Here is a 26,652-nt window from a genome sequence, read left to right as displayed (position 1 = left end):
GAATTGTAGTTCTAACATGTGCCCCCTTTGTTGATATTTATGAAATGTTGGTTAGATGGTTGTATTCACCAGCTCACCCTACCATCTTCATCCTAACACTTCCCACACCAATGTCTTTGTAGGACGTTTTAAAGCCTGAATATGTAATAGTCATTTGTTCAAGTGCTTACATTTCTGCCCTTGCAGTTGATGGTGGTGGTTGGGGGCCAAGCACCAAAGGCTATCCGGAGTGTGGAATGCTATGACTTTAAAGAAGAAAGGTGGCACCAAGTAGCAGAGTTGCCTTCCAGGAGGTGCAGGGCAGGTAAGCATGATGCCTCACGGTCAATTCTCTACTCCTGGGTCATTGAGAGCTTCTTTTTCAGGTCTCATTTTATTAATTAGAAAAATCTCTATCAAAAAAACTTTGAGTAAAATAGCTATGTAGTTAAACAATAATTCAGGGGCCTCGTACACCTCTCAAGACACTGATGGGATAACTACTCTGTCTCCATCTTTACATATCTTTCTGATTGTTTAGTGTAAGGTGGAGGAGGTAGTAATTTGCTGGATATTTCCTAGTTACCTTTGCCTGAAGTGTTGAGAGGGGAATTCTTTAGGTTGGGGCCTTAGTTCTAGGAGATTCCCTCAGTTTATAAGGTACTGTTAAGTCCCTCAGTTATAAGGCATAATTGCCTTCTTCAAGGCATCTGTTTTACAAACATTTGTTGAAATAGACTTTCATTTAGCCAAAGCTGTGATCAAAAGAAGCAGTTATTATACAAACTCAGGATTTTTTCTGGGACTTAAACTTGGATCCATAATTTCTGTCTCCCATAGCGAAATGAGTTCTGTATGTAATGGAACATTCTATGATGGTAGCACTTTAACGGTACATCTTGGAGATTGTTACTTACCAGCATATCTGGAGTTACCTCATTCAGTAAGAGCTGTCTAGTATTTTATTTTGGTCTGGACGTAGTTTTTACTAGTTTTTTAATAGAGCATTAAAAATGTTTTTAATCTTAATGTTGTTATAAACAGTGCTACAACAAATCTGTTATACATACATCATTGTGTATATATGCTAATATATTTTGGTAGGATAAAACTCTAAAACTAGACTTACTGATTCAAAGGATGTCCTAAGAGGATATACCAATTATTACTCCCACTAACAGTAAAATATGAAGGTGCCAGTTTCTCTAAACTCCTGACAGTACTTTGTAATTAAATGTTTTGAGCTTTGCCAATCTGGTGGGTTAAAAATGCCTTAATTTGTACTTATGTAATTATGAGGAAAGTTACATAGCTTTCTCTCTGAATTGTCAGTTCATGATTTTTGCCATTTTAATAGTTTTATTGATGTCACAGGTACAGTTATATGTTAAGGAAAGTAGCCTTTTTGTCTGTGATATGTAGTGTGAATATTTATTTGTATTAATCGTTTATCTTTTGACTTTGTGCTATTTTTGCCATGTAAAAACTTTATCTTTTAATGTAGTCCTGTACCAAAGTTTTGTGTCTCTGGACTTAAAAATTTGTTTCTTGCATAGAAAGCCATATGCCAAAATTATCTATATGTGTGTGTGAGTGTGTGTATACACACACAAACATATTTTTTAAAAACTTTATGTTGGGCCAGGCGCAGTGGATCATGCCTGTAATCCCAGCGCTTTGGGAGGCCAAGGTGGGCGGATCACAAGATCAGGAGCTCGAGACCAGCCTGGCCGACATGGTGAAATGCCTTCTCTACTAAAAATACAAAAAAAATAGCCGGGTTTGGTGGCAGGCGCCTGTAATACCAGCTACTCAGGAGGCTGAAGCAGGAGAATCGCTTGAATCCGGGAGGCGAAGGTTGCAGTGAGCTGAGACCTCACCACTGCACTCCAGCCTAGGCAACTCCGTCTCAAAAAAAAAAAACAAAAACAAAAAAAAACTCTATGTTGAAATAATTTTACTTACAGAAGAGTTGCAAAGATAGAACAAAGAATTCTGGTATATTCTTTCCCCAATGTTAACATCTTACTGTGATACAGTTATCAAAACTAGAAATTAGCATTGGCATGTTAATAGCAACTGAAATACAGACTTCATTTGTATTTACCATTTTTTCCATTGATTCCCTTATGCTGTTCCAGCATCCTACTTTGCATTTAGTTGTCATATCTTCTTATCTGAGATAGTCCCAGAGTCTTTTCTTATCTTTTATGCCCTTGATTCTTTGAAGAGGACTGGTCAGATATTTTGAAGAAATCTCTCAAGCTGGATTTGTCTGATATTTTCCCACGGTTAAATTGACTTAGTATGATTATTTCTTGTGAGGGTAACCTTGTTCTCTTGGTTAAGGTGGTATCTGCCAGGTTTCTACCCTATGACAAAAGTGTATTTTGAAAACATTTGTTGTTCTAGTACCTTTACAGTTTTATTTATAAATACATATCTCTCTCTAAGATATCTGGGCTGTATTTTAGTCTAAGATGTAAGGTATAGATTTTGGCTTTTAATGGCTAGTCAGTTGTCCAAATACCCCTTATTGACTTACCTGTCTCCATTCATTGGATGAAATCCTGCCTTTATCAAAATGTATTAGATTTCCACATTTACTTGGTTGTATTCTAAATTTTCTGTTCTCTTCCATTGATTTGTCTTGCCTATTCATGCATCAAGACATAGCCACTTTTAGTTACTGTGCTTTATAATATGTTTTACTATGTTGTGAAACTAGTGATAGGACTCCTGTCGTCTTTTATATCCTTCAGTAGATTTTTAACACTTTCTTCCAATGGTCCTCTGTGTTTCTTGGCAAGTTTATTTTTAGGTATTTTATCTTTATTGTTACTACTGGAAATGGAGTTTTGTATGCCATTTACTAACTGATTTCTTAATTCATATCTGATTTCTATTATAGTTCCCTTTACTTTGGGGCCATATGTCATTTGACTCAATTTATTGCAAAATGTATTATTTACTTATTGGGTAGCTATGAATACATTTTATCTTCATCATGCCCTCTTCCCTCTCCCTCCTTCAGATTAGAACCAATGTCCTTAACTGTGCAAACTTGGCCAAATTTTAATAAACTGTGTAATTAAACTTCTGGGCGCTTCAGTTTCCTTATTATACTTCTTTTAGTTCAGTCCCTTCTCCAGACCCAGAGCCTTTGGTGGGGGGCACTTCATAGATTGATTCATTTATTTTCTTCTCTGTGACCTAAAATTCCCTAAAACTTGATAAGCGTACTACATTACTTCTAAGAGGTGGCATATTTGTTGTGTTATTTTGTATGTAGAGAAAGGAAAATGAAAATTGCAATGGGCAAAATTCCCACAATGAACATTCCCTGGAGTTAGTTATGATTTTGGGATACAGGATTGTTTTATGCTGAAACATGCTGCCTGCTATGTTGCTGCTCACTGGTCTCCAGGCCCTCTTAGGAGGTCTATTAAATTCTGTGCTAGCAGGGGGCCAAAACAGGCAACTTCATTTGAACTGGAAAGGTCTTGTTGCCATATGGAGGACTGCATTTCCATGTATTTTTAAGGGAGTGGGGGAATAAAGCACCAGAGGCTAGGACAATAAGGGGTAGAGCTGCATCTCTTGCCTGATGACATCTGCAAAACATTGAGCTCGTCAAACATATCTGGTGATTCCAGTTCTCCCTACAGGGATTCAGAGAACTGTGAGCCACATTGCCTGCCCTCAGGCTGGCACAGGGACGTAAACATTATAGAACTAAGAACAATAAAAATTTGAACAATTTAAAGTAATTATATTATAGACTCTGTACATTTATTAAACCTTAAGTGCACTATATAGATGTTATTTTCTATAGGGGTTCAGGAGCTGGACTAATCCCTTTTAGGCTAAAGTGGACAGGGAAGGCATCACAGAGAATGTGGAACTTTAACTGAGGATTCAGAGTTAAAGAGAACAGAGTGGATGGAGATAGGATCCTGTCCGATTAGGACAGCAGCATGAAAAAGTTGAGAAAAGTGAAAAGATGGTTGAAAACTGAGTCTAGCAGTCCAGTTTCTCCATTCACTGATTCCGTAATATCTGTTTAGCCCAGGGATCAGCAGACTTTCTCTTGAAGGACCAGAGAGTAAGTGTTTTAGGCTTTGTGGTTATATGGTCTCTGTCACAGCTTCTTATCTACTGCTATAGTGCAAAACCAGCCATATGGAAGTGAATAGGTGAGACAGTGTTCCAATAAAACTATATTTATGGATGGTGAAATTTGAATTTCATATAGCTTTTTACAAGTCATGAAATATTCTTCTTTTGGTTGTTTTTCAGCCATTTAAAAATATAAAAACCATGCTTAGCTTATGGGTTCTACAGAAATAGTCCGGTGGACCAGATTTAGCCTGTAGGCTGTAAATTTGCCGACCCCTGATTTAGCCCACTAACGTGATAAACTAGGAGTACGTTATGCAAATAAATTATAAGTGTATAGAGTTTCATTCTAAGAATATCCACTAGAAGATCCCAAATTGAAAGCTATGGGAGGTGAGTACAGGTGCAAGTAGTTGGAAAATAATGGTTCATTATTTAAGCGTGTAAATTGATATTTGAAAAAAAGTAAGAGTCAAAATGGTACTTTAGCCCGTGCCATTGCATTTTTTATAACCTTAGAAAGAAGGCTGGGCGCAGTGGCTCACGCCTGTAATCCCAGCACTTTGGGAAGCCAAGGCGAGCTGATCATGAGGTCAGGAGATCGAGACTACAGTGAAACCCCGTCTCTACTAAAAATACAAAAAATTAGTCGGACGTGGTGGCGGGCGCCTGTAGTCCCAGCTACTCGGGAGGCTGAGGCAGGAGAATGGCGTGAACCGGGGAGGTGGAGCTTGCAGTGAGCCGAGATCGCGCCACTGCACTCCAGCCTGAGCGACAGAGCGAGACACCGTCTCAAAAGTAATAATAATAATAATAATAATAATAATAACCTTAGAAAGACAGACAATTTAGTGATTGGATGTTCTTGCAAATGAATAGCATTTTCAAGGATTTATTTAATCAGGCTCCTCCTAAGAGTAGCATGTTCTGACAACAGCTATAGACTTATTAGCAATCTTTGGATATTGCTGGTAGTCAAGTTGCATGTTGATCTGTAAATGCTGTACTCCTTTTGCAGGCATGGTCTACATGGCTGGACTTGTTTTTGCTGTTGGTGGCTTTAATGGTTCATTAAGAGTTCGTACTGTAGATTCCTACGACCCTGTGAAGGACCAGTGGACCAGCGTTGCTAACATGAGAGACCGGAGAAGCACTTTGGGAGCTGCTGTGTTAAATGGATTGTTATACGCTGTAGGAGGCTTTGATGGGAGTACAGGTAATTTCCTTTTCATCTCTTCTACGTTGCTGCTAAAATTAACGTAGTAGTCATGTTTATGGAATAAATCATAGCATCATTAGGGCACATGTGAGATTTTAACTGGTATTTAAAGATAAATTTAAAATTTTATCAAGAATTTCCTTAAATGATATGAGTGCTGAGTATATAAATTTTCTTTCTTATGCATTAGTATCAGTCATCAAGTTTTAAAAGCTTATAAATGTCAGTAGCTTAGGTGGGAGCCTTCTGGAAAACAAGCTGTTCCTGTTTTTCATGTAACTGATGTGTTTACATTCTGCCATTTTCTTCTCTTAATTTTAGGCCAATGTTACATACCTGAAGTATTTTTCCATATATATGAACTATTAATTTTTTTTAGAGAAGGAAATGAAGACTTGTGTTTTATTATAGGTTTATCATCTGTGGAAGCATACAACATAAAGTCTAACGAGTGGTTTCATGTTGCTCCCATGAACACAAGGAGGAGCAGCGTTGGTGTGGGTGTTGTTGGAGGTAGGTGCTGACAGTTCTTTCAGGTACATATGGCTCTTTTTGATCCTTGAGAGTGATTCTTCCAATAATCAAAACATTAGTTTTCTGAATGGGCAAACTAATTATCATTTTAGAAAGAAAAGTCATAATTACTATAAAATTTCAATTATCTGCTTTTCAAAACTAGCTTCTCTATATAAATCAACCTATATAAGGCCTTTTCTCTCTCTCTCTCCATCCCCCTCCCTTTATCCTCCTCCTTTCTGTGTGTGTGTGTATGTTTGACTTATATAACAGCAGTCCCCAACATTTTTGGCACTGGGGACCAGTTTTGTGGAAGACAGTTTTTCCATGGACAGGGGTGGGTTGCGGGGATGGTTTTGGGATGAAACTGTTCCACCTCAGATCATCAGGCATTAGTGTGTCATAAGGAGCGCACAACCTAGGTCCCTCACATGTGCATTTCAAATAGGGTTCACCTCACATGTGCATTTCAAGATAGGGTTCGCACTTCTGTGAGAATCGAATGCCTCTGCTGATCTGACAGGAAGCAGAGCTCAGCCGTAATACTTGCTCACCTGTCACTCACCTCCTGTTGTGCAGCCCGGTTCCTAACAGGTTCCAGACAGGTACTGGTCCATGGCCTGCGGTTTGGGGACTGCTGCTATGTAAGACTGTCAGCTGATTTTAATACAGTTGTTTGGGGGAACAATTCAGGTGACATAAATGTGTAATTTTGTATCTGGAGAAGGGCTGTTTAACATTTAAGGGATGGATTGCCACAGTTATTTATTTATATCCTACTTTGTCTCCCAACAGAAGTTAAGGAAGGCTCTAAGTATTATTTTTTGGTTTTTTTTTTTTAATTGACTTGGGCAAATTTGCAGGTTTCTACCCCCTCCTCATCGTAGGTGTAATTCTCTGCACTTAGAAAAGAACAGCTTTATTGAGATATAATCCACGTACCATACAATTCACCCATTTCGTGTATACAGTTCATTGTGCATCCATCACTACAATTCATTTTAAAACATTTTTATTATCCTCTAAAAGCAATCCTGCTTCCCTTAGCTCTTACTCCTATCCTACCCAACCTGCAGCAACTGCTAGTCTACTTTCTATCACTTCGAGATTTGCCTCTTCTGAACGTTTTAGTCGTACGGTATGTGATCTTTGGTGTCTCACTTCTTTCGCTTAGGGTGATGTTTTCAAGATTTGTTTATTTATACTGAGGCATTTATTAGTACTTCATGCCTTTTTATTGCCAAGTAATATTGCATTGCATTCTGATATTAATTTTTGATTTAACCTTTTTCCAATTTCCTAAGATAACTTTGGTATTTAATTCTGTCTTACAGGATGTTGTTCACTTATCAAATAGTGTTACCTAAAGATATAATGAGTGTGCTTTCTATTATATCAGATTATTGAGGAAAGTATAAAATTAACATCATCTACACCCAGCAGATCTTCATAATATGATTTGATTACTCCGTCTGTCACCATTGGGCAAGACCCTAATATAGTTCATAAAAATCAGAGCACTTTACGGGGAAACTCTACTGCCATGAAGGAAAATATATTAAGATTTTCAGGCTTGAAAAAATAGTGTTTTTTGTTTGTTTGTTTTTTAATAAATTTGGCTTTCTTTGTGATTTTACACGTAGGTTTGCTCTATGCTGTAGGAGGTTATGATGGAGCGTCACGTCAGTGTCTTAGCACAGTAGAATGCTATAATGCTACAACAAATGAGTGGACCTATATAGCAGAAATGAGCACCAGGCGGAGTGGAGCAGGTACATGTGAACCTATTTTAGCAATTGAAGCACAAAAATGATGGAAAATAGTTAAAGTAAAATGATTCAGTGGCATCACTTTACATTATCTGAAAATATATGATATGCTGATTTTAATGGCACTGCTAAATGTCTTTTGAATTGTGCAGTTAATGGGAGTAATTACAAAGTAATTTTACTTTAAAATTTAATGTCAGAGTGCTGTAGACATTTCTGTTTCATTTATATATTCACATTGTTAGCACTCCTTTTAGTTTCTTGTTTTTAGTGCTTATTGGGGAACTTGCTTAATAATGAAATCTTTTCATGTGTATTTCTTAAAATTTTGTGCTTTAATTCGGGGTTATTTTATTATGGATATTTTTTTCAAAAGGATTACATTAAAGGACTTTTTCCCTCCCTGTGTTTCACCTACGTATTATTAATATTTTTATTCTGTTTGACATGCCTCTTTTTTCAGAATAATAGTTTGTTGAGATGCTTATTTAATCATCAGTTCTATTGATTTCCATTTCTTAAATTGTAGGCTATAGTATCAGCTTGCTTTTATTATGAATTATAACTTCAAAAGTTTTAGTTACAGTTAAATAAACATATTAGTTAAATAAACCTAATATGATATAAATCTCTTGTTCTTTATGCCCCTCTATTTGGCTGGTTGTGTTTTATAGGTGTTGGTGTGTTAAACAATTTATTGTATGCTGTAGGAGGTCATGATGGCCCTTTAGTACGAAAAAGTGTTGAAGTGTATGATCCTACCACTAATGCATGGAGACAGGTTGCAGATATGAACATGTGCAGAAGAAATGCAGGTATCTGTCAGTTTAAGGTTATAAAACTTACGTTGAATTTTATTTTAAGTTTCACTAGTATCACTGTGTATTTTCATTGTTCTTTTACTGATCTGGGTTCCCTGATAGACTTTGAACTCTTTCTTTTTTTTTTATTTTATTTTTTTTGAGACGGAGTCTCGCTCTGTGGCCCAGGCTGGAGTGCAGTGGCCGGATCTTAGCTCACTGCAAGCTCCGCCTCCCGGGTTCCCGCCATTCTCCTGCCTCAGCCTCCCGAGTAGCTGGGACTACAGGCGCCCGCCACCTCGCCCGGCTAGTTTTTTGTATTGTTAGTAGAGACGGGGTTTCACTGTGTTAGCCAGGATGGTCTCGATCTCCTGACATCGTGATCCGCCCGTCTCGGCCTCCCAAAGTGCTGGGATTACAGGCTTGAGCCACCGCGCCCGGCCTTACTTTGAACTCTTTAAAGGCAGAAACTTATGTAATAATCCTGTAAAGTGAATGCCTGCCACAGTCTCTGGAACATAACAGGTTGTTGTGACACTTCAGTAAACTTATTTCTACTAGCTGCTACTTTTTGGTGATAAACGTGGAGACTAATTAATTAGGAGTAGACCCTTCATTTGATACTTGAATTCATTCATTCTTACAGCAAATATTTTTTAGTGCCTACTTGTATCTGTCACATACTGGAGATCCCACTTCTCAGAAAATTTAGTCTAGTTGAGTAAATATTTATACTAGGTTAAAAAGCTAGTTGGTTATCTAAATCTAGAGGGGAAGTCTGCAGCAGTAACCCTAGCTTAATACAGTTCAGGATTTCCAGGAAAATGGAAAAACTAAAGCAGCAACAACAACAAATAATTTTAAGAAAGTAGAGAACTTTAGGGAACTAACCACTTAAAAAGAAGAATCAAGGAAGGGAAATACAAGTGGAAAATAGACTCAAGATAGCTACATAGCCTTTCAGGAAATGCTAGGATTCTTCAAAATGCCATTATCTTCATGTCATTTCTCATAGTGTAAAATAACTTCCTGGTGAGTCTCAAACTTACTGTACACCATGGGACATCCCTCCTCCATCAGCACTCGTCTTAGTTTCTCTTTAAAGAAGTGTGATTACTAAGAAAGACTAAGTATGTGGAACTGCAGATACTGTTAGCCACAGACCAGAATTTATAATTAATTCTGTTTGGCCTTGCACGTCATCTGCTCAGTTGTATTTAGTAATCAGTTCGCTCAATGGTAAGACCCTCAAATCTGGGTCCTTAGTGGAATAAGTGACTCTAGTACACATTAAGGTAGAAAAGCCATGGTGATTTGTGCAAATGTCCTTTCCTGGATTAGGAAACTTAGTTGCAAGTTGAGCTTTTTATGAATATTTTCTTAAAGGTTAGAATAATCTTAGTTTTTCTCTGTATGTGTTTATTGTTTTCATATCAAAAATTACTCATTTCTTTTAGGTAGAAGAATAAAGAGATAATTTGTATTTATAGAGCTATAATGATAGCTCTATCATTATAGAGCTGTTCTTCAAAAAATTGTGTGGGAAAGGGTACGATTTAGGAAAAAGACTTAAGTCTGTTGAAAAGTTGTTTCATACTTTGATTTAGACAACATTACTTGAGTTTATTTGATAATAAGGAAGAGAGAGAAATCTGAAAGCTTACTTTTCAGTTTGTTTTTCCTTCTCAATCAATTATGTTTATTTTCTATGCAAATAACAGAATTTGAATTATTTACTTTTATAATTTACAAGATACAGTATAATCCAATTGAGCATATATTTTAAAATTATTTAAGTTCATAAGAATATTTTAAAATCTCACCCTCATTCCATATTCCTGGTAATCTGAAAAAAGCTTCTAATAAGATCTATTCAGCTCTTCCTTTTTAATAACCTAGGCTCAGGACCTCATCCAAGCACCTAAATTACTGGGAAGAAAGAAGTAAGCTGGCAAAGAGTGGGGGACATGTATTCAATGTTAAATGGGGAGAGGTGAAAGCATCCATATAAATTTGAAATAGTAAGCAGCTTACCAGCCAAATTTCAAAAGTTTTCATAAGTATGGTAAATTAATGACACCAAGAGTGAAGTAAAAATGAAATAAATTTGGATTAGATGATTATATATAGACTTTTAATATCAAGCACGTCTGTAATAGGTTCTCAATATGAATTTGATTGTGTTGAAGTAAACTGAATAAACTGGAACCATCAAACACTGCAGGAAAGTGCATCCTTTTGGCCAAGTGATTTGGCTCCGATCGCCTAAAAGGAATCTGATGTTGTGAGTTAGTGGGTTAGTAAAATTGATGTCTTCTGAATGTATAGCTAATATATTCAAATGGATGTATGGACCAACCTCCCTTTCTGCAGTGGGATGCTCTTTAATCTGTGAGTCCCTCATAGATATAATTGGGAAAACTCTTTAGGACGGTATAATCTCCTTGTTCATGCCTTCCATCATAGCAGGGCCATTTTTGAGATCATTTTTTCTCTCACAGTCGTATGTTGTCCATTAACAGACTGAAATATAGTGTTGCATACACATATACCTACTGTATGGAGCTTGTGTGGCAGCAGCATTTGGCTGTTAAGTATTTGAACAACTTAAAATGGTATGAGTTTTTTTCCTACAAAGTTTTGTAGATTTGGGCAGCATTCTGGATTCTTTGATGCCCTCTAGTACAAGTTCATAGTAGCACTGAACTTTTTATGAGATATTAAATGTACTTAAAAAAATTACATTGAATTAGCTTTTTAAAAGCATTTACCATTTGACTCAGCAGTTTTCTTTCTAATAATTTATATTAGGAAAAATTACTCAAGTGTTCAAAACACTATTCAGGGGATCTTTGTTCATTGCAACATCATTGGTAACAGCAAAAAAATCAAAATTACTTAAATATCCATCAGTAAAAAAATGATTAAACTACGATGATATCATACATAAACATTACATTTATTAACTTGAGGAACTGTCCAAAGTATGTTGGTTGGCCAGGGTGGGTAAGTTATTTAATAAAGTACCATGTGTAGTGTGAGCTACTTTGGGGTTAAAAAAGAAAGTATCTGAGTATATATGCGTAGAGAAAAGTTAGCCAGAGTAGAGATCAAAATTTTAATGGTCATTATTCTAAGTGACGTAAGGTTGGAGGTCATCTTTTTTTCTTTATACTTTTCTAGATATTTTGAATTTTTGCAAAGAAAATAGTTATTTTAATAGATAAATAATATTCTCTTCTTTAAAGGGAGATAACATAGCTAACCATTTAGTGTGATAATTAAAATTAAGAATATTTTTACCTTCTACTAACATATATTTTCTTCCTTAGGATTCCCTAAGTAGCTGACTTTGACTTTTTATTTTAAAAAAACAAAATAAAATGAGGGTCAAAATAGTTTCCAACCTATAATGTTGTGAAAATTAAGTACAATAATGCATATATAAAGTAACTACTGCATAAATGACAATCAGTAGGAGCTTAGAAGTGGTATTATAGTCTCCTAATAAAGAATTCTTTTTTTTTTTTTTTTTTTTGGAGATGGAGTCTCGCTTTGTTGCCCAGGCTGGAGAGCAGTGGTGTGGTCTTGGCTCACTGCAACCTCTGCCTCCTGGGTTCAAGTGATTCTCCTGCTTCAGCCTCTTGTTGTAGCTGGGACCACAGGCACACTCCACCATGCCTGGCTGATTTTTGTATTTTTAGTAGAGATGGGGTTTCGCCATGTTGCCCAGGCTGGTCTTGAACTCTCCTGACGTCAAGTGATCTGCCCACCTCAGCCTTCCAAAGTGCCGGGATTACAGGCGAGAGCCATGGCGCCTGGCTATCCTAATATAAAAAGAATTCTTTACATGTTCACTATTTTCTCTTCTTGCCTCCTTTCAAAGAAATTAGTGTCTCTGGATTACCTCACTAAACATGTACAGGGATACTCATATTCATCCAACTTTTTAAAATAATCGTTTTCTCTCTGTGTAATTTTTTAAAGGAGTTTGTGCAGTTAATGGTCTGTTATATGTTGTTGGAGGGGACGATGGTTCCTGTAACTTGGCGTCAGTAGAATATTATAACCCAACAACCGATAAATGGACAGTTGTGTCATCGTGTATGAGCACAGGGAGAAGTTATGCAGGTAACTGGTCTCTAAAGTCAATTATCATACAAAAAGATGACCTCATTATGATTTTTATATTAACAAAGTTTTTCTGTTATAAGAATAAAGTCTTCTGAAGGTATAGTTTATATCTTACTCTTAAGATGATTAACATTGGCTGTGTATATTCTGAAATAAAGCACCAGTATACTTTTGTCATTCTACAGTCATTTGTATTCAAAATCCCAAGTCTTTGATATGCAAAATCATATAATAAAATTTAATGTAGCTAAAATCTGTATGCAGAGAAGAAGAATTCACTATGTGGCAAGGCTTGAATTCCTGAGATGTCCAAGAAATAGGATAGGATTCCTACGTCTCCCCATGGTGCGGCTCCATGAGACAGTATTATAGTGAGGCTGTGGAATAATTTTTCTTTCTTAAGCATAGTACTGGTTGAGTTATAAAATGTGATTTTTTGTTCCATTCTCTTAGTAAGATAAATTATAATTTTAATAAATTTTATCGTGAATCTCTAAACTGTTATTTATTTCAGTGATATTTATCTGGCTTTTAATAGTATAATATTTCTGTAACAAAATTGATCCAATAGTGGAGGAAGAAAATGTCTAAACTAATTAACCATCACGGTTGCTTATGTATCATTCAAAACAGCACTTAGAAGAACTATGTACAGTAGAATTCCAATATAACATGGCTGAATACTAGATTAATTTTTAAAATAACTTCATTGAGGTATAAACTGACAGAATACATAGTGTACAGTTGACCCTTGGACAACACAGGTTTGAACTGTGTATGTCCACTTATATGTGGATATTTTTTGAAAAATAATTATGTTGGAAAAATTTTTTTGGAGATTTGTAACAGTTTGAAAAAACTCAGATAAACTGCATAACCTAGGAATATTGAAAAAATGAAGTAAGATTATGAATACAAAATATATGTAGATATTAGTCTGTTTTATCATTTACTACAAAATATCCAAAAATCTATTACAAAAAGTTAAAATTTATCAAAACATATGCACACAAACTCTTACAGGAACACACACCTACAAACCATAGATGGTGTCATTCACAGTCCAGAGAAATGTGAACAAACCACAAAAATACAATATTAAATCATAACTGCATGAAATTAACTATAGTATGTTACTGTACTACTCTAATAATTTTGTAGCCGTCTCCTGTTGCTGCATTGGTGCGCTCAGCTGTTGTGATTATCCACTTAAAAAGCTGTGGGGCGCTAATCACCTTTGAAAGAGCAGTTTGTCTCTTCAGTGACCGTATGTCAGTAGAAAGTTCTCTCTCATGGTTCTGCGTTATTTTTCATCATGTTTACTGCAATATCATAAACCTTAAAAAACACCACGGGACCCATGCAAAGTGCCACTGGTGATGATGCTGGGAAGTGCTCCAACGAAGCAGAGAAGAGTCATGACATGACAAGAAAAAGCAGAATTGCTTGAGATAAACCGTGTACTGAGGTCTGCTGCTGCACTTGCCCACCATTTCAACATAAATGAATCCAGGGTCGAGATCATCGTAAAAAGGAAAAAGGAAATTCATGAAGCCATCCTTGCAGCCATCCCAGCAGTTTTGAAAACTTCGCACTTTTTGTGAAATCCCTTTTTATCTTGTGTTGAACATGCAGCTTTTATGTGGGTGAAGGATTTTTCTTTTTGAGACAGAATCTCACTCTGTTGCCCAGGCTGGAGTGCAACAGCGTGATCTCAGATCACTGCAACCTCTGCCTTCCAGATTCAAATGATTCTCATGCTTCAGCTTCCTGAGTAGCTGGGATTACAGGGGTGTGCCACCACACCCGGCTAATTTTTAAACTTTTATTATTTTTGATTTTTTGGTTTTGGTTTTTGGTGGGTGCAGGATTGCTGTAAGAAAGGCATACCTGTCAACTCTAATATGATTTGAGAAAAAGCGGTCATTATATGACAACTTGAAGCAAAAGGAAGGTGAAGGATCTGAAACTGGAGAATTTCCTCAGACTACTCAAGCAAAGGATGACTTGATAATTTTGGAAAGGGGTTTGGCTCAAAAAATGTCAAGATAACAGGAGAAGCAGCTTCTGTCAAACAAGGGGCAGCAGATAAGCTCCCAGATGCTGTTAAAGTTGTTGAGGAGAATGGATATCTGCCTGAAAAAGTTTTTAATGCAGACAAATGTCCCACCAAGGACATTTATTACAAAGGAAAGTGAGCACCAGAATTTAAGGCAGAAGGGGATAGGCTAACTCTACTATTTTGTGCCAATGCAGTTGGGTTTATGATTTGGACTGCTCTTACCTAAAAAGCTGCTAACCCCTAATCCTTGAAGGGAAAATATAAATACCAGCTGCCAGTCTTTTGATTGCATAACAGGAAGACCTAGACAAGAACTCTTTTCCTGGATTGGTTCCATCTGTGCTTTCTTCCTGAAGTCAGGAATTACCTTGCCAGTAAGGGACTGCTTTTTATTTTGATATTGGACAGTGCCGTTGGCCACCCAGGACCCCATGAATTCAACACCAAAGGCATAGAAGTGGTCTACTTGCCTTTAAACACAATGTGTCTAATTCAGCCTCTAGATCAGGGACCAGAGGAACCTTACAGGTTTTTTATATATGGCACTCTATGGAAAAAAATTGCCAATGCTATGGAAGAGAATCTCAACAGAGAAAACATGAAAGTCTGGATGGATTACACCATTGAATATATCATTGTTATTAAAGAAAAAGCTATGAAAGTCATCAAATCCAAAACAATAGATTCCTCCTGGAAAAAAACAAAACAAAACAAAACAAAAACCTGTGTTCAGATGTTGTGTATGACTTCACAGGAGTTATGACAGAGCCAGTCAAAGAAATCATGAAAGAGATTGTGGATGTGACTATAAAGGTTGATGGTGAAGGATTTCAGGTATGGATCTTGGAGAAATTCAAGAGCTAATAGTTACCAAACCAGAGAAATTAACAGAACGTGACTCGACAGAGATGAGTGCTTCTTAACCACTGCCAGACAATGAAGAAGACGTAGAAGCAATGCCAGAAAACAAACTGACATTAGACAGTCTGGCAAAAGGGTTCTGGTTATTCAAGACTGTTTATGACTTATTTTATGAAATGGGCCCTTCTATGATATGTGCACTGTAACTGAAGAAAGTGGTGGAAGGAGGATTGGTATTGTATGGAAACATTTTTAGAGAAATGAAAAAAACAAAAAAGTCAGACAGGAATTACAGTGTATTTCCTTAAAGTTGCACCAAGTGTGTTTGCCTCTCCTGTTTCCCCTGCCTTCCCTTCCACCTCCTCCACCTCTGCCACCCCTGAAACAACAAGACCAACCTCTCGTCTTTCTCCTCCTCCTCAGCCTGCTCAATGTGAAGAGACAAGGATGAAGACCTTGATGATGATCCACTTCCCCTTAATGAATAGTAAATATAGTTCTTCTTCCTTATGACTTTTTAAATAACATTTTCTTTTCTGTAGCTTACTTTAAGAATACAATCTATAACACATAACATGTTATGACATATATTACATGTAAAATATGTTAATTGACCATATCAGTAAGGCATTTGGTCAACTGTAAGCTGTTAATAGTTGAATTGTGTGGGAGTAAAAAATTATACATGGGAGGGTCAGCACCCCTGACCCCCATGTCGTTCAAGGGTCAACTGTATATTTAAAGTATATAATTTTATTAGTTTTGACATAGTATATACCCATGAAACCATCACCACAATCAAGATAATGAACATATCCGTCATGCTCAAAAGTTTCTGTGTTCCCTTTTGAGTATGTTTTCCAAATTGTAACTACAAAGAGGAAGAGACTAGTTCTGGATTAAATAGTCTTATATTTAGTCCATAACTAAACAGAGATTTCACTGTCATTTAGATTAAAATGATAATACTACTAAAGTTTAAGAAAGAGATTCTGAGACATGATTTGTATGGTTCCTCCTGCCTTCGTATTTTAATAAAAAATTGAGTGTTTTCTCAGAGATACAGAATGCTGCCTGTGACTTCTTTTTTATCTCTTCATTTCTTTGCTCAGGGGTCACAGTTATTGATAAACCATTATGAGCCTGAAGGACATTTTCAGCATATTTATACATGAGAAACAGCCTTCAACAAGTATTTCTGAAGTGACTGAGAATCTAGCACTTCTCCACTTGTAGCTGCACTTTACGTCTCAGCAGAAGATAAGATCGTCTGCCTTTATAGGCCTCGGATACTGAAGATTATTTTTGGTAGAAGCACCGTGTAGGCTTTTTCTGCAATGAGCAGCAGCTGACTGAATTTTCATAAGAAACTTGGACTGCAGGACTTAATCTGTAGTCTTTAGACAACAGTTGCTTTCATAAAGACTAGTTCTTATCAGCCTTGAATGACTACGGATTATTTTGTGAAGGAGGATGAAATGATGCGTGTTCTTGTAAAATTAAATTTTATCTTTATTTCTTCTAAAAATCTGTATACCAGGAACTGAAAATCTTTGAACAGATATTAAAATCTACGTAAGTATACAAACTAGTTGAGGGATAAACTGTTTGCTTTTATAAAATAACTTTGATTACATGAATATAATAAATTATGTGCATATAAATGTGTGTCTATATGCTTTCCTTTAAATATGTTTGAAAAGATGTTTGAAACTTGATTATACTATTTATAATTGGCACAGTACTTTGAATTATGCCAGTACTACATTGTAAAACAGAGTTGTATTTTTTGATATTTAACAATGCTTAACACTTTAAATGCCACTTCTGAGGAATGGACCTGGTGTAACACACTTGAATATGTGTGATGCCAAACTTTTTAAAATAAAATATAAATTATGCTTATTTATTAATTTTCTTTAGTTTAATCTTGGTCATGTTTTGGTGTGTATTTTTAATTTTTTTCTTAAATTAACACTTTGGCATGAACATTACTGCAGGTTTTTGATGAATATAATGAATGTATGGAATTCAACTGAATTTGCATGGTCTTAAGAATTTTTCTGTGTGTATAAATTTAGCTGCTATTAACAGAAGAGAGAACTTTCTGTGAGTAGCCATGTGTGTTGATCAGATAGTTTTTCTGAGATCTTCAATTAATCTCACTTTAAAAATGACCAAAACATGTCTTTCTTGAATTATCTTTGAATAAAGGTTTGTATATTATTTGTTTCACAGTGTTCTTGATTTTTATATATTTAGTTTTGTATTAAGAAAGTTTCTGGTTAGTTTTTTTTTTTTTTTTTTTTTTTGGCTCTTTTATAAAGTTTGCATTTTGTCACTTCAGAAATCTGCATTTTTAATTTATTGCCAAAGTGACCTGACCTATAAGACAAAACTATTAAATGAATAACCAAAGTCAATAAAAATGGTTCTCTTTCCAAGGAAAAGTAACCTCAACTGTCAAGGAGAGGTCTGTCAAGGATTGGTAAAGTTTAAACTTTTTGTATTTTTGTGTCCCTGATATGGGTAAGTCATGAGATAAGGATAAAACAAATAGCATTAGACCAAAAAGAAAGTCAAAGAAAAAATATACTCCAAAGTAACTGAGAAACTGTGGTTTTTGATACCAAATAAAAGGAATTGAGGAAATAGGAATAGTGGAGTCAGGTAAGCAGCTGGGGTGCTGGCACAGCAGAGGAAGGGAAGGGGGGGAAGGAGGAGGTGATGGAATATTGTGACCATTCCTCAAAAATTAAAAAAGTTGGCATGAGCTGTTGCTGGAACAGTTGATAATCAAGAGGAAAGATTGCTATGATAATATTTCAATTCAAATGTAAACATGGAGCCATATTTCATACTTAGTTGAACTTTCCATTATAAATGAATTTAATCAGAAAAAGCCTATGCTGAGTTGATGAAAACATTTATTTCTGCCTTAGTGTAGCCTTACAGCACATCATTGTCAAAAAACATGTTGAAGGTCTAATGAACTTGGGAGTACTGTCGGCTGTTTCTGACAGAGGCACCAAGAAAAATGTATGAGGTCTGTCTTTCCTGATCAGTTCTAAACACTAATGTTTCATGAAACTGTATGAATCTATCAACGATTTATCTGAAAAATTTTAAAGCTTTTCTTAAAATGTAATCTCAGCCTATTAAAGTAACAAAGTCTTAATCACATAGCATGTCAAATACCTCTGTCTTTACTTTCTTAATCTTTGAAGCTTTAATAGCTACACTGTATTTTGCCAAGGTTTGTCAGTAGCTGGGTTCATATCTATGACTTCAGAGACTTTAGACATACCTCCTTCCCCTATGCCAACCTTTGTCTTTCCGGTTGGAAATGTTTTTAAAGGCATATATGGAAGTGTTCTCAGCCTGTTCCATTGCTGTATGAAACATAAGAAGTTAAGGCAGAGAGGGGTCTTAGAAATCCTGTCAAGGAGGCAGCCCCAGGTTTGAGCAGAGTTCAAGGCTGGATCCACATACCTGCGTTGTGAAGCAACTCGTCTGCCTGCTTTGTTTGGATCTATGCCTTCTTGGCTGAAAGCAGTGATGACTATGATGAAGGCAGATGGTGTATTTACTGTCAGAAGACTATCAGTTTGCTCCCTGTTTCTTATGGAGTCTTGTGTATGATTCCTGGTATTTATTATCTCTATTGTTCCTTATAGCATGAGGACCCAGGTATTTGTAATCCTAACTGCTGATTCGTTATGAGACTTATTTTATCAGGTATAAAAGGGTCATGTGATATTACATAGCAGTGTGCTGATACCATCTTGTTTCAGTTTTGTCTCAAGCAAATTGCCTCCTACTGACTTACATGGTTGCCAGTGTCTCATTTTGGAGAGGAGGCTACATTGGAGAATGGAACCATACTTTGAGTCAAGATTCTGGAGTTCTAATCCTGGCTTTAAGGAAAAAAGCAGTGTGGTATATTGGAAAGCCCATGGGCATAGAAACAAAAGGGTTCTGGGTTTGCAGCTCCCTCTGTCAATTGCTAGCTGTGACTTTCAACACACTACTTAACCTCTAGCCCTTATTTTGTTTTTAAAACGGCAGTAGTTAGTGTCTGTGTCACAAGGTTATTGTTGCATTTGAAAGAAATGATGCATGTTCGTATGTGCCAGAGACGGTGCAAAGGACTTTACATACATTATGTAATCATCATAAAGAACTCTTTGAGGTGTAGGTATTATTATTTTACAGAAGTACCAGATAAGACAGAGAAGTAACTTACCCACTGCTGATAAAATGCCAAGCCTAGGAAGTCTGGCTCGATAGTGTGTGCTATTGATGCTTCCCAGTAGAGGATAGCAGGTTTGGGCAGAGAGAAAAGTTGGGTGAAAGTTCAGTCATCACACAACCAGTAGGATGGGGAGCTCTGGAGCTGGGATGCCCAAGCAAAGTAGTCCTACATTGGTTTAAGGGCTTTTATACCCCTGTTTCAACCAGTTACTTGACTAGCTGTTCCCCAGAAAGGGGGTATACCCGTGGGGAGAGGTGCTTCTCTTTGGCAGTACTCAGCAGCTGGAGGAATGCCTGCTTAGGTCTTGAAGAGGGGGATCTGGGTCGTGTGCCAAAGTATCCACTACAGGACCAACAGATTCATATGCCCACTGCACAGTATAGGATTTGCTATACTGTGACAGCAGGGTTTGCAGCAGAGAAAGTCTAGTGATGGCAGGGTGCCGAGAGGAGATGGGAGGAGACCCTCAAATTCATCTCCTCGAGGAGTTCTGTGTTGGGGTTTTTAAGGGGATCCTGGAGGGCAAGAGGCTGGAAAATTAGGGTCGTTGATTGGCTCGGGTAAGGCGGATGAAATCATCAGGATGTGGGTCTGCATTCTTTGGTGAGTCAGCTCCTTGTGGTCCTTCAGACCAGCTGAGTCAGTAGTTTCATCAGTATGAAGGACCTGAAAGATTATCTCAAAGCACAAACTCAACGTTTCATAATGTTCAAGTTGTCTGTAGAGCAGTTAGGGGAAACTATAACCTTGTAACAGGGTCTACATGATTCTGAAGCAGTAGGCAAACAGTTATGAGGAAGGGATCAGACAGCAAGTTGACCTAATGATTAATCCTCGGTGTGCCGCAAGCTTGGTTTATTTTCGTTCCCCCCACCCCTTTTTCCCAGATTAATTTGATGAACTATGTAGGGACTGTTTCAGACACCACTCTAAAGGCATCCTAAAGACAGGGCTGACACAACCAAGGGACAGATCCCATTTCTTTTCATTTGACGTGACCTCTGTCGTGATACTTTACAAAGAATGCGTGTGCCAAACATAAGGGGTAGACGAATGAGTACAGGTCACACTGAATCTAAAAAACACACTTTTCAAGAGGGAACTTCCTCAAGGAGATAGCACCTGAATTGATGGGGCAGCGTGGAGATGGCTGATTATTCCAGGCAGAAGGGCCAGTTTAAGCAAAAGCATGGAGGAGTGAAACCATAGTATTCTGTTTTCAGAAGCTCTGTAGATTTGACACAATATATACATAATCAAAACATCATGTGTGCGCCGTAAACACAATTTTTGTAAATTATACCTTAATAAAGACGGAGGAAAAAGGGCCTTCACTAGCCCAAATGACCCCCCTGTGCGGTTTTTTCTTTAAAGGCCCCTTTTCCTTTAAGTGAAAGTTTTAGTATATTATGCATCTGTACACAGTTTTATTATTATACCCCAGTACACAATATTTTAATGTTGAGAGATGGCGCAAACTGAGCTTAGAGCTGCAAAGACCTGCGTCAAGCCCCCGCCCCCGGGCCCTCATCGTCCAGCACAGCAACTGCAACACCTGGGCGTTCTCAGCTCACGTAGCGCGGTCAAGGTCCTGGGAGCCGAAATCTCCCTTGACGTTCAATCTTTTAAAATCTTTTCCAGTCTCTATTTCTCATCTGCAAAATGACGATAATCGCATTTGAAATTCTCCGTTTTCAAAATACAGGGATTTATTAAAGGATACGTAGGCTGGGGAAACAAGGGAGACGAAAGATCTAAATCTAAAAGGTAGACAAGAAAAAGGCAAGGGTGTCTAGAAACACAAAACAGTCAACATAGATTTTAAGACTCATTTATACTCTTTTGCTCCCGGGTTTGGGAGTTGCGGCTGCTACACAGGTCACATTTGAAATAAAAGTCCTGGGACGGCGGCTAGCGCGACACTCGCCCCAGCACAGCGCAGGCTCTGACTGCCAGTCTGCGGAGACCGCAGTTGCCAAGGCGACTACGCGCGGCAGGGCAGGGCGGCCATGCGTCTGCCCCCGCCCCGTTACGCCGTGACGCGCTCTCACGCTTCCTCGCCTCCTGGCGCCCCGCGGCGCCTGCCATTGGCTGGCCCTGCGAGTCTCACTATCCTCACTCCATCCGCGGAGCCAATGGCTGGGACCGCCAGGGGCTCCTTTGCGCGAGTCACACGATGTCGGCAACTTCACAGACCAATCACCGCGCCGAGAAGACGGGGCGGGAGCCCTCGCAGGCCAATAACGACAGGACTGACCGCCTGGCCCACCCAGCTCCACCCCCGAGCCGGGCGAGGCAAGTTCTGAGGCCGGAGCACCTGGCTGATCCTGGGTGACGGTGGCCGGCAGTCATCTCGCGGCCGTTCAGGTGAGGGGGTCGGGGGAGTGGCTCGTGAGCGAGGAAGGGGGAGCAGGTGGGCTCCCAGCCGGTGCTCCGTGAGATCGAGGGGAGCGGGTTCGGGGTGCGGATGCGCGCGCTGGGCGGGACGCTTGCAGTGGTACCCGAGAAGGGGCGGAGGGAGACTGGAGTGAAGGTGGGCCTGGGGAAAGGTATGTGCTAGAAAGGAGTAGAACGGGTGAAAACGAAGTGAAATTCTTCAGTGATGGAACTAGGCTAGGACATGTTTCTTGCCCTTAAAAGAGTGTTGTCTTCGGGAGATGGGACGTAGAAGACAGTTGCAGCACAGGGTGGTAGCTTGGCGGGCGAAAGTTATACAAAAGCAGGAAACACTGGAAGGAGGTAAGATGTAATGTGCTTTGGGAGTAGGGGAGTTGGGAAGGGCGTCCGAGAGGAGGTTGCTGAAGGGTGACTAGGAATTGGATGGGAGGACATCACCTGTAAGAGAACGATATTTCCGTGGGCAGAGAGGAATGAAGCAGTAGCAACCATGGGTGATCAGATACTGTAAAAATGTGAAGTGTAGGATGGCAAGAATGTAAGAAATGAAGAGTGAAGAAGTCTGGAAGGGCCTCGTGTGCATCAATCACAGAGGGGCTTGATCTTTATGCTTAGGGCAAGCACTCCCTTGAACTTTGAGTGTTTTAAGGAGCTTATTTCTTATATTTAGATTTATATAGATCCTGGCATTGCATCTTAGAGATAAGGTTTAAGAGGGGCAAGGTTGGAGGCAGGACAAGTCCAGAAAATGAAGGAGCTGGTGAAATCCGTTTTAAAGTGCCAAAGGACAGAGACTGGCTGACAGCTAAACTTCAAGGTTTCTGAGAATCCACAAATAACTAAATTTATCTAGTCCGCCTGCTCCAGAGTACGCTTCCAGTCATTTAGGTTGCCCAAGAATGAGTAAAGCAAAAGGAAATTCAATTTTCCAAGACCTCGTTTCCCCTCTCCTCTTTAATTCCTTGCTCAGTTAGCAACAGTATATCCATTCCCTTGCTCCTTTGTGAAAAGTAAGTTCCTGAATGTTAAGTAAACGAAGTGTTTCTAAATTGGGTAAGAGTTGGAAGACTTAATCAAGGCAGCAGAGATGGGAGACACTTAAAACGTTATGTCTGAGAATTAAGCATTAAAGGTGGTCTAGTATTTGGGCGGGGCTTGTGAGGAGCACGTACTGAACCTTTGGAACTGCTGAGTGAGTTCTTGTGCCTCTGAACTCTCTGATTGGATATGCCCAGTAAACTTGGATAATCAGATCCTGGAGTTTAGGGGAGAGGGCAAGAGGTAGAGAGGATGGATATCAGCATATTTTTAAAACAGAAAATAGTTAAGATCACCCAAGACAATCTAGAATTATTAGAAGGGAGTAAGAAAGGCATTATTGGGAAACTTTCCAGCTTGAATTCCCGTATTCTTTCTAATCTCCTGGTTGAGTTTTTGGAGTGCTGTTCTCTCTGTGCAAAACCCCTCCCTTGACCCTCTCTCCTTTCCTCTATTTTTTAACTTGTCACTTCCCTCTCCTGCTCTAGGTCTCAGTTTAGATAGCACCTTTCTCTAGAAGTTCATAGCACTGTGTATTCCCCCCTTTATTGTTCTTATCACCTAATTTTTGATGGTTTGGACACTAGTTGTTATTTCTCACTGAATTTTATGTTTTGTGAACTCAGGGGTAAGGGCAGCAGCTGGCTCAATGAATGCACAATACTTGTCAGAGTGAATGCATTTGAGTTCCAAGAACCAAAGAAAGGCAGTATTTCAAGAAGAGAAATATCCAATCTTCCAGATTAGTCAAATAAAATAAACTCCAAAAAAAAAAAAAAAAGATTTATTGGGTTTGGCAGCTGGAGATCCATAGCGATTTTTTTGTTTATTTGTTTGTTTTTTTTGAGACGGAGTCTCGCTCTGTTGCCCAGGCTGGAGTGCAGTGTCGTGATCTCAGCTCCCTGCAACCTCAGCCCCCCAGGTTCAAGCAATTCTCCTGCCTCAGCCGTCCAGGTAACTGGGAATACAGGCATGCGCCACCACACCCAGCTAATTTTTTTGTATTTTTTTTGGTAGAGATGAGGTTTCACCATATTGGCCAGACTGGTCTCAAAACTCCTGACCTTGTGATCCGCCCACCTCGGCCTCCCGAAGTGCTGGGATTACCAGCGTGAGCCACCGCGCCCGGCCTCCTTAGTGATTTTAGTAAGAGTAAGTTCAGTGCAGTGATGACAATAGAATTCAGAGGGCTTAGGTAAACTATAGGAATTATTCTCCTTGTACTCTAATACTTATTATGGGTTGTATTTATAACTATAGTATAATATAATGGATGACTGCGTGGGCTTCCCCACTTAGCATTTGTTTTTTTGGTTTTTTTTTTGTTTGTTTTTTTTTGAGACGGAGTCTTGCTCTGTCGCCTGGGCTGGAGTGCAGTGGCCGGATCTCAGCTCACTGCAAGCTCCGCCTCCCGGATTTATGCCATTCTCCTGCCTCAGCCTCTGGAGTAGCTGGGACTACAGGCTCCCGCCACCTCGCCCGGCTAGCTTTTTTGTATTTTTAGTAGAGACGGGGTTTCACCGTGTTAGCCAGGATGGTCTCGATCTCCTGACCTCTTGATCCGCACGTCTCGGCCTCCCAAAGTGCTGGGATTACAGGCTTGAGCCACCGCGCCCGGCAGCATCTGTTAAGTTAATCATTAACTTAACATTAAGCATTTGTTAATGCCTGAAGTATTAGACTTCGGGCAAGTTGCTTAATCTTTCTAAACCTCAGTTATTTTATCTATAAAATGGGGATAAAATAAGACCTACCTCACGAAGGTGTGGTAAGGATTGAAATTGAAATGTAAGAGCATGCAGCATGCTTTGAACACAGTTCTTGGCACAGAAAGTGCCCAATAATTGTTAGTTTCTTGTAGCTATTACATGCCGGGTCCTGTACTGAGCGTTTTATATGCATTATCTCTTGGACTCAGTGGAAGACCTACTGTTTTAATTTCTGTCGATGATAAAACTGCATCACAGAGAGGTTACCAAATTTGCCCAAGGTCACAGGACAGGACTAGTAAGTGGTCTTGGTTCATCATTGTCAAGTTTACTAATCACCTTGTGAAAAATTAAGATTGGATGGTTGTCTTATCTTACAACTTGGAAGATGATTGAAGACATTTTGTTGTAGGTGGGGAGCCAGATTGCAAGTAGCTCAGTGAGTTGTGTGGGTGAGTTAAGCAATCTTTTTTTTTGAGACGGAGTTTTGCTGTTCATGCCCAGGCTAGAGTGCAATCTCAGCTTACTGAAACCTTCACCTCCTCTGTTCAAGTGATTCACCTGAACTCCTGACCTCAGGTGATCTGCCTGCATCAGCCTCCCCAAGGTGCTGGGATTACAGGCGTGAGCCACCATGTCCAGCTGAGTTAAGCAATCTTTATGTAGAGCTCTCCTTTGAGAAAGAAGTTGGTTGCTTCAAAGGAAGATAAATGGGACAGTGGCTTGGAAGAGGTAATGGAGGCTAGGAAGGTGTTTATCAACAAAGGAGGCTGGGCACAGTGGCTCACACCTGTAATCCCCACACTTTGGGAGGCTGAGATGGGAGGATCACTTGAGCCTAGGAGTTTAAGACCAGTCTGGGAAACATAGGGTGACCTCTGTCTCCACAAAAAATAAAAATAAAAAAAATTAGCCAGGCGTGGTGGTGTGTGCCTGTGGTCCCAGCTGTGAGGTCTGAGGTGGGAGGATTGCTGGAGCCTGGGAGGTCGAGGCTGCAGTAAGCCATAATTGAGCCACTGCATTCCAGCGTGGGTGACAGAGTGAGACCCTGTCTGAAAAAAAAAAAAAAAGAAAAGAAAAGACAGGAATGTGTTTTTAGACGTGAGGGAATGGATTTCTGAAGGGAGAAGGATGAAAGATAAGAAAGGATAAGTGATGGACAAGTTCTTGAGGTAAGATAAGAACACAGGAAGACTGGTCAGTCTTAGAGGAAAGAATGAGCAAAGAAATTTTGAGGCTTGTAATGACACAGGATGGAACACTAGAGTCACTGTGGTGTAAGTCATTTGAGATGAGTAGGACAGAAGGAGGGCATGAAGTGAATTCATGCCTGAAGGAGTTGGCTAGGTTCTCAATATCCTTCTATAGAATGGGATAAAAGGTCAGTTTGAGAAGTGTTGGGGAAGGGGACTTTTAAAGCACTGTTTAGAACGCTTCTGAGGCTTTAAAATACTCATTTTTAAAATGGTCCCCAAAAATTCATAAATTAGAAGCAGCAGTGGTAAACATTTTTAGGAAAGTGACTCTTGAAAAGTTTATTTTTTGGTTTGTGACCTATTGAGCTTATTTATTATGTAAGTAGAACACACTCATTTGAAAGTTTAAATTGTGCAAAAAGCGTAAGAAATTTTCTTTTCTCTCTTCCATGACACTGTCTCTTACCCCTCCACACTGTCTTCCACAACACTGTCCGCTACCCCGCCACACTCAGTTCTCCATAAAACTATCTCCTAGTCGCCACCCTGTCTTCCGTAACACTGTCCCCTACCCCGCCACACTCCGTGTTCCGTAACA

The 26,652-nt window shown here is 38.9% G+C and overlaps 2 protein-coding genes across 3 annotated transcripts in view; both read left to right on the top strand.

Annotated features, from left to right (window-relative positions):
• Nucleotides 1-17,691, top strand: part of KLHL2 (kelch like family member 2) — a 116,281-nt gene extending 98,590 nt beyond the window's left edge. For both annotated transcript variants that reach the window (XM_023228517.2, XM_023228527.1), the window contains 7 exons: nucleotides 187-304; nucleotides 5,117-5,314; nucleotides 5,729-5,830; nucleotides 7,477-7,605; nucleotides 8,277-8,417; nucleotides 12,390-12,533; nucleotides 16,572-17,691. In XM_023228517.2, the coding sequence (XP_023084285.1) occupies nucleotides 187-304; nucleotides 5,117-5,314; nucleotides 5,729-5,830; nucleotides 7,477-7,605; nucleotides 8,277-8,417; nucleotides 12,390-12,533; nucleotides 16,572-16,600 (861 nt within the window). In that variant the 3' untranslated portion in view covers nucleotides 16,601-17,691. The remainder of the gene's footprint in view (nucleotides 1-186; nucleotides 305-5,116; nucleotides 5,315-5,728; nucleotides 5,831-7,476; nucleotides 7,606-8,276; nucleotides 8,418-12,389; nucleotides 12,534-16,571) is intronic.
• A 4,248-nt stretch (nucleotides 17,692-21,939) lies between these two features.
• MSMO1 (methylsterol monooxygenase 1) overlaps nucleotides 21,940-26,652 on the top strand; it is a 16,115-nt gene continuing 11,402 nt past the window's right edge. Inside the window, exon 1 of the mRNA XM_023228550.1 lies at nucleotides 21,940-22,081. The gene's annotated coding sequence lies outside the window, so the exon portion shown is untranslated. The remainder of the gene's footprint in view (nucleotides 22,082-26,652) is intronic.

The sequence above is a fragment of the Piliocolobus tephrosceles genome, chromosome 3 (assembly GCF_002776525.5).
Source record: "Piliocolobus tephrosceles isolate RC106 chromosome 3, ASM277652v3, whole genome shotgun sequence".
NCBI classification, from domain to species: domain Eukaryota; kingdom Metazoa; phylum Chordata; class Mammalia; order Primates; family Cercopithecidae; genus Piliocolobus; species Piliocolobus tephrosceles.
This window is presented reverse-complemented; position numbering and strand designations above follow the sequence as displayed.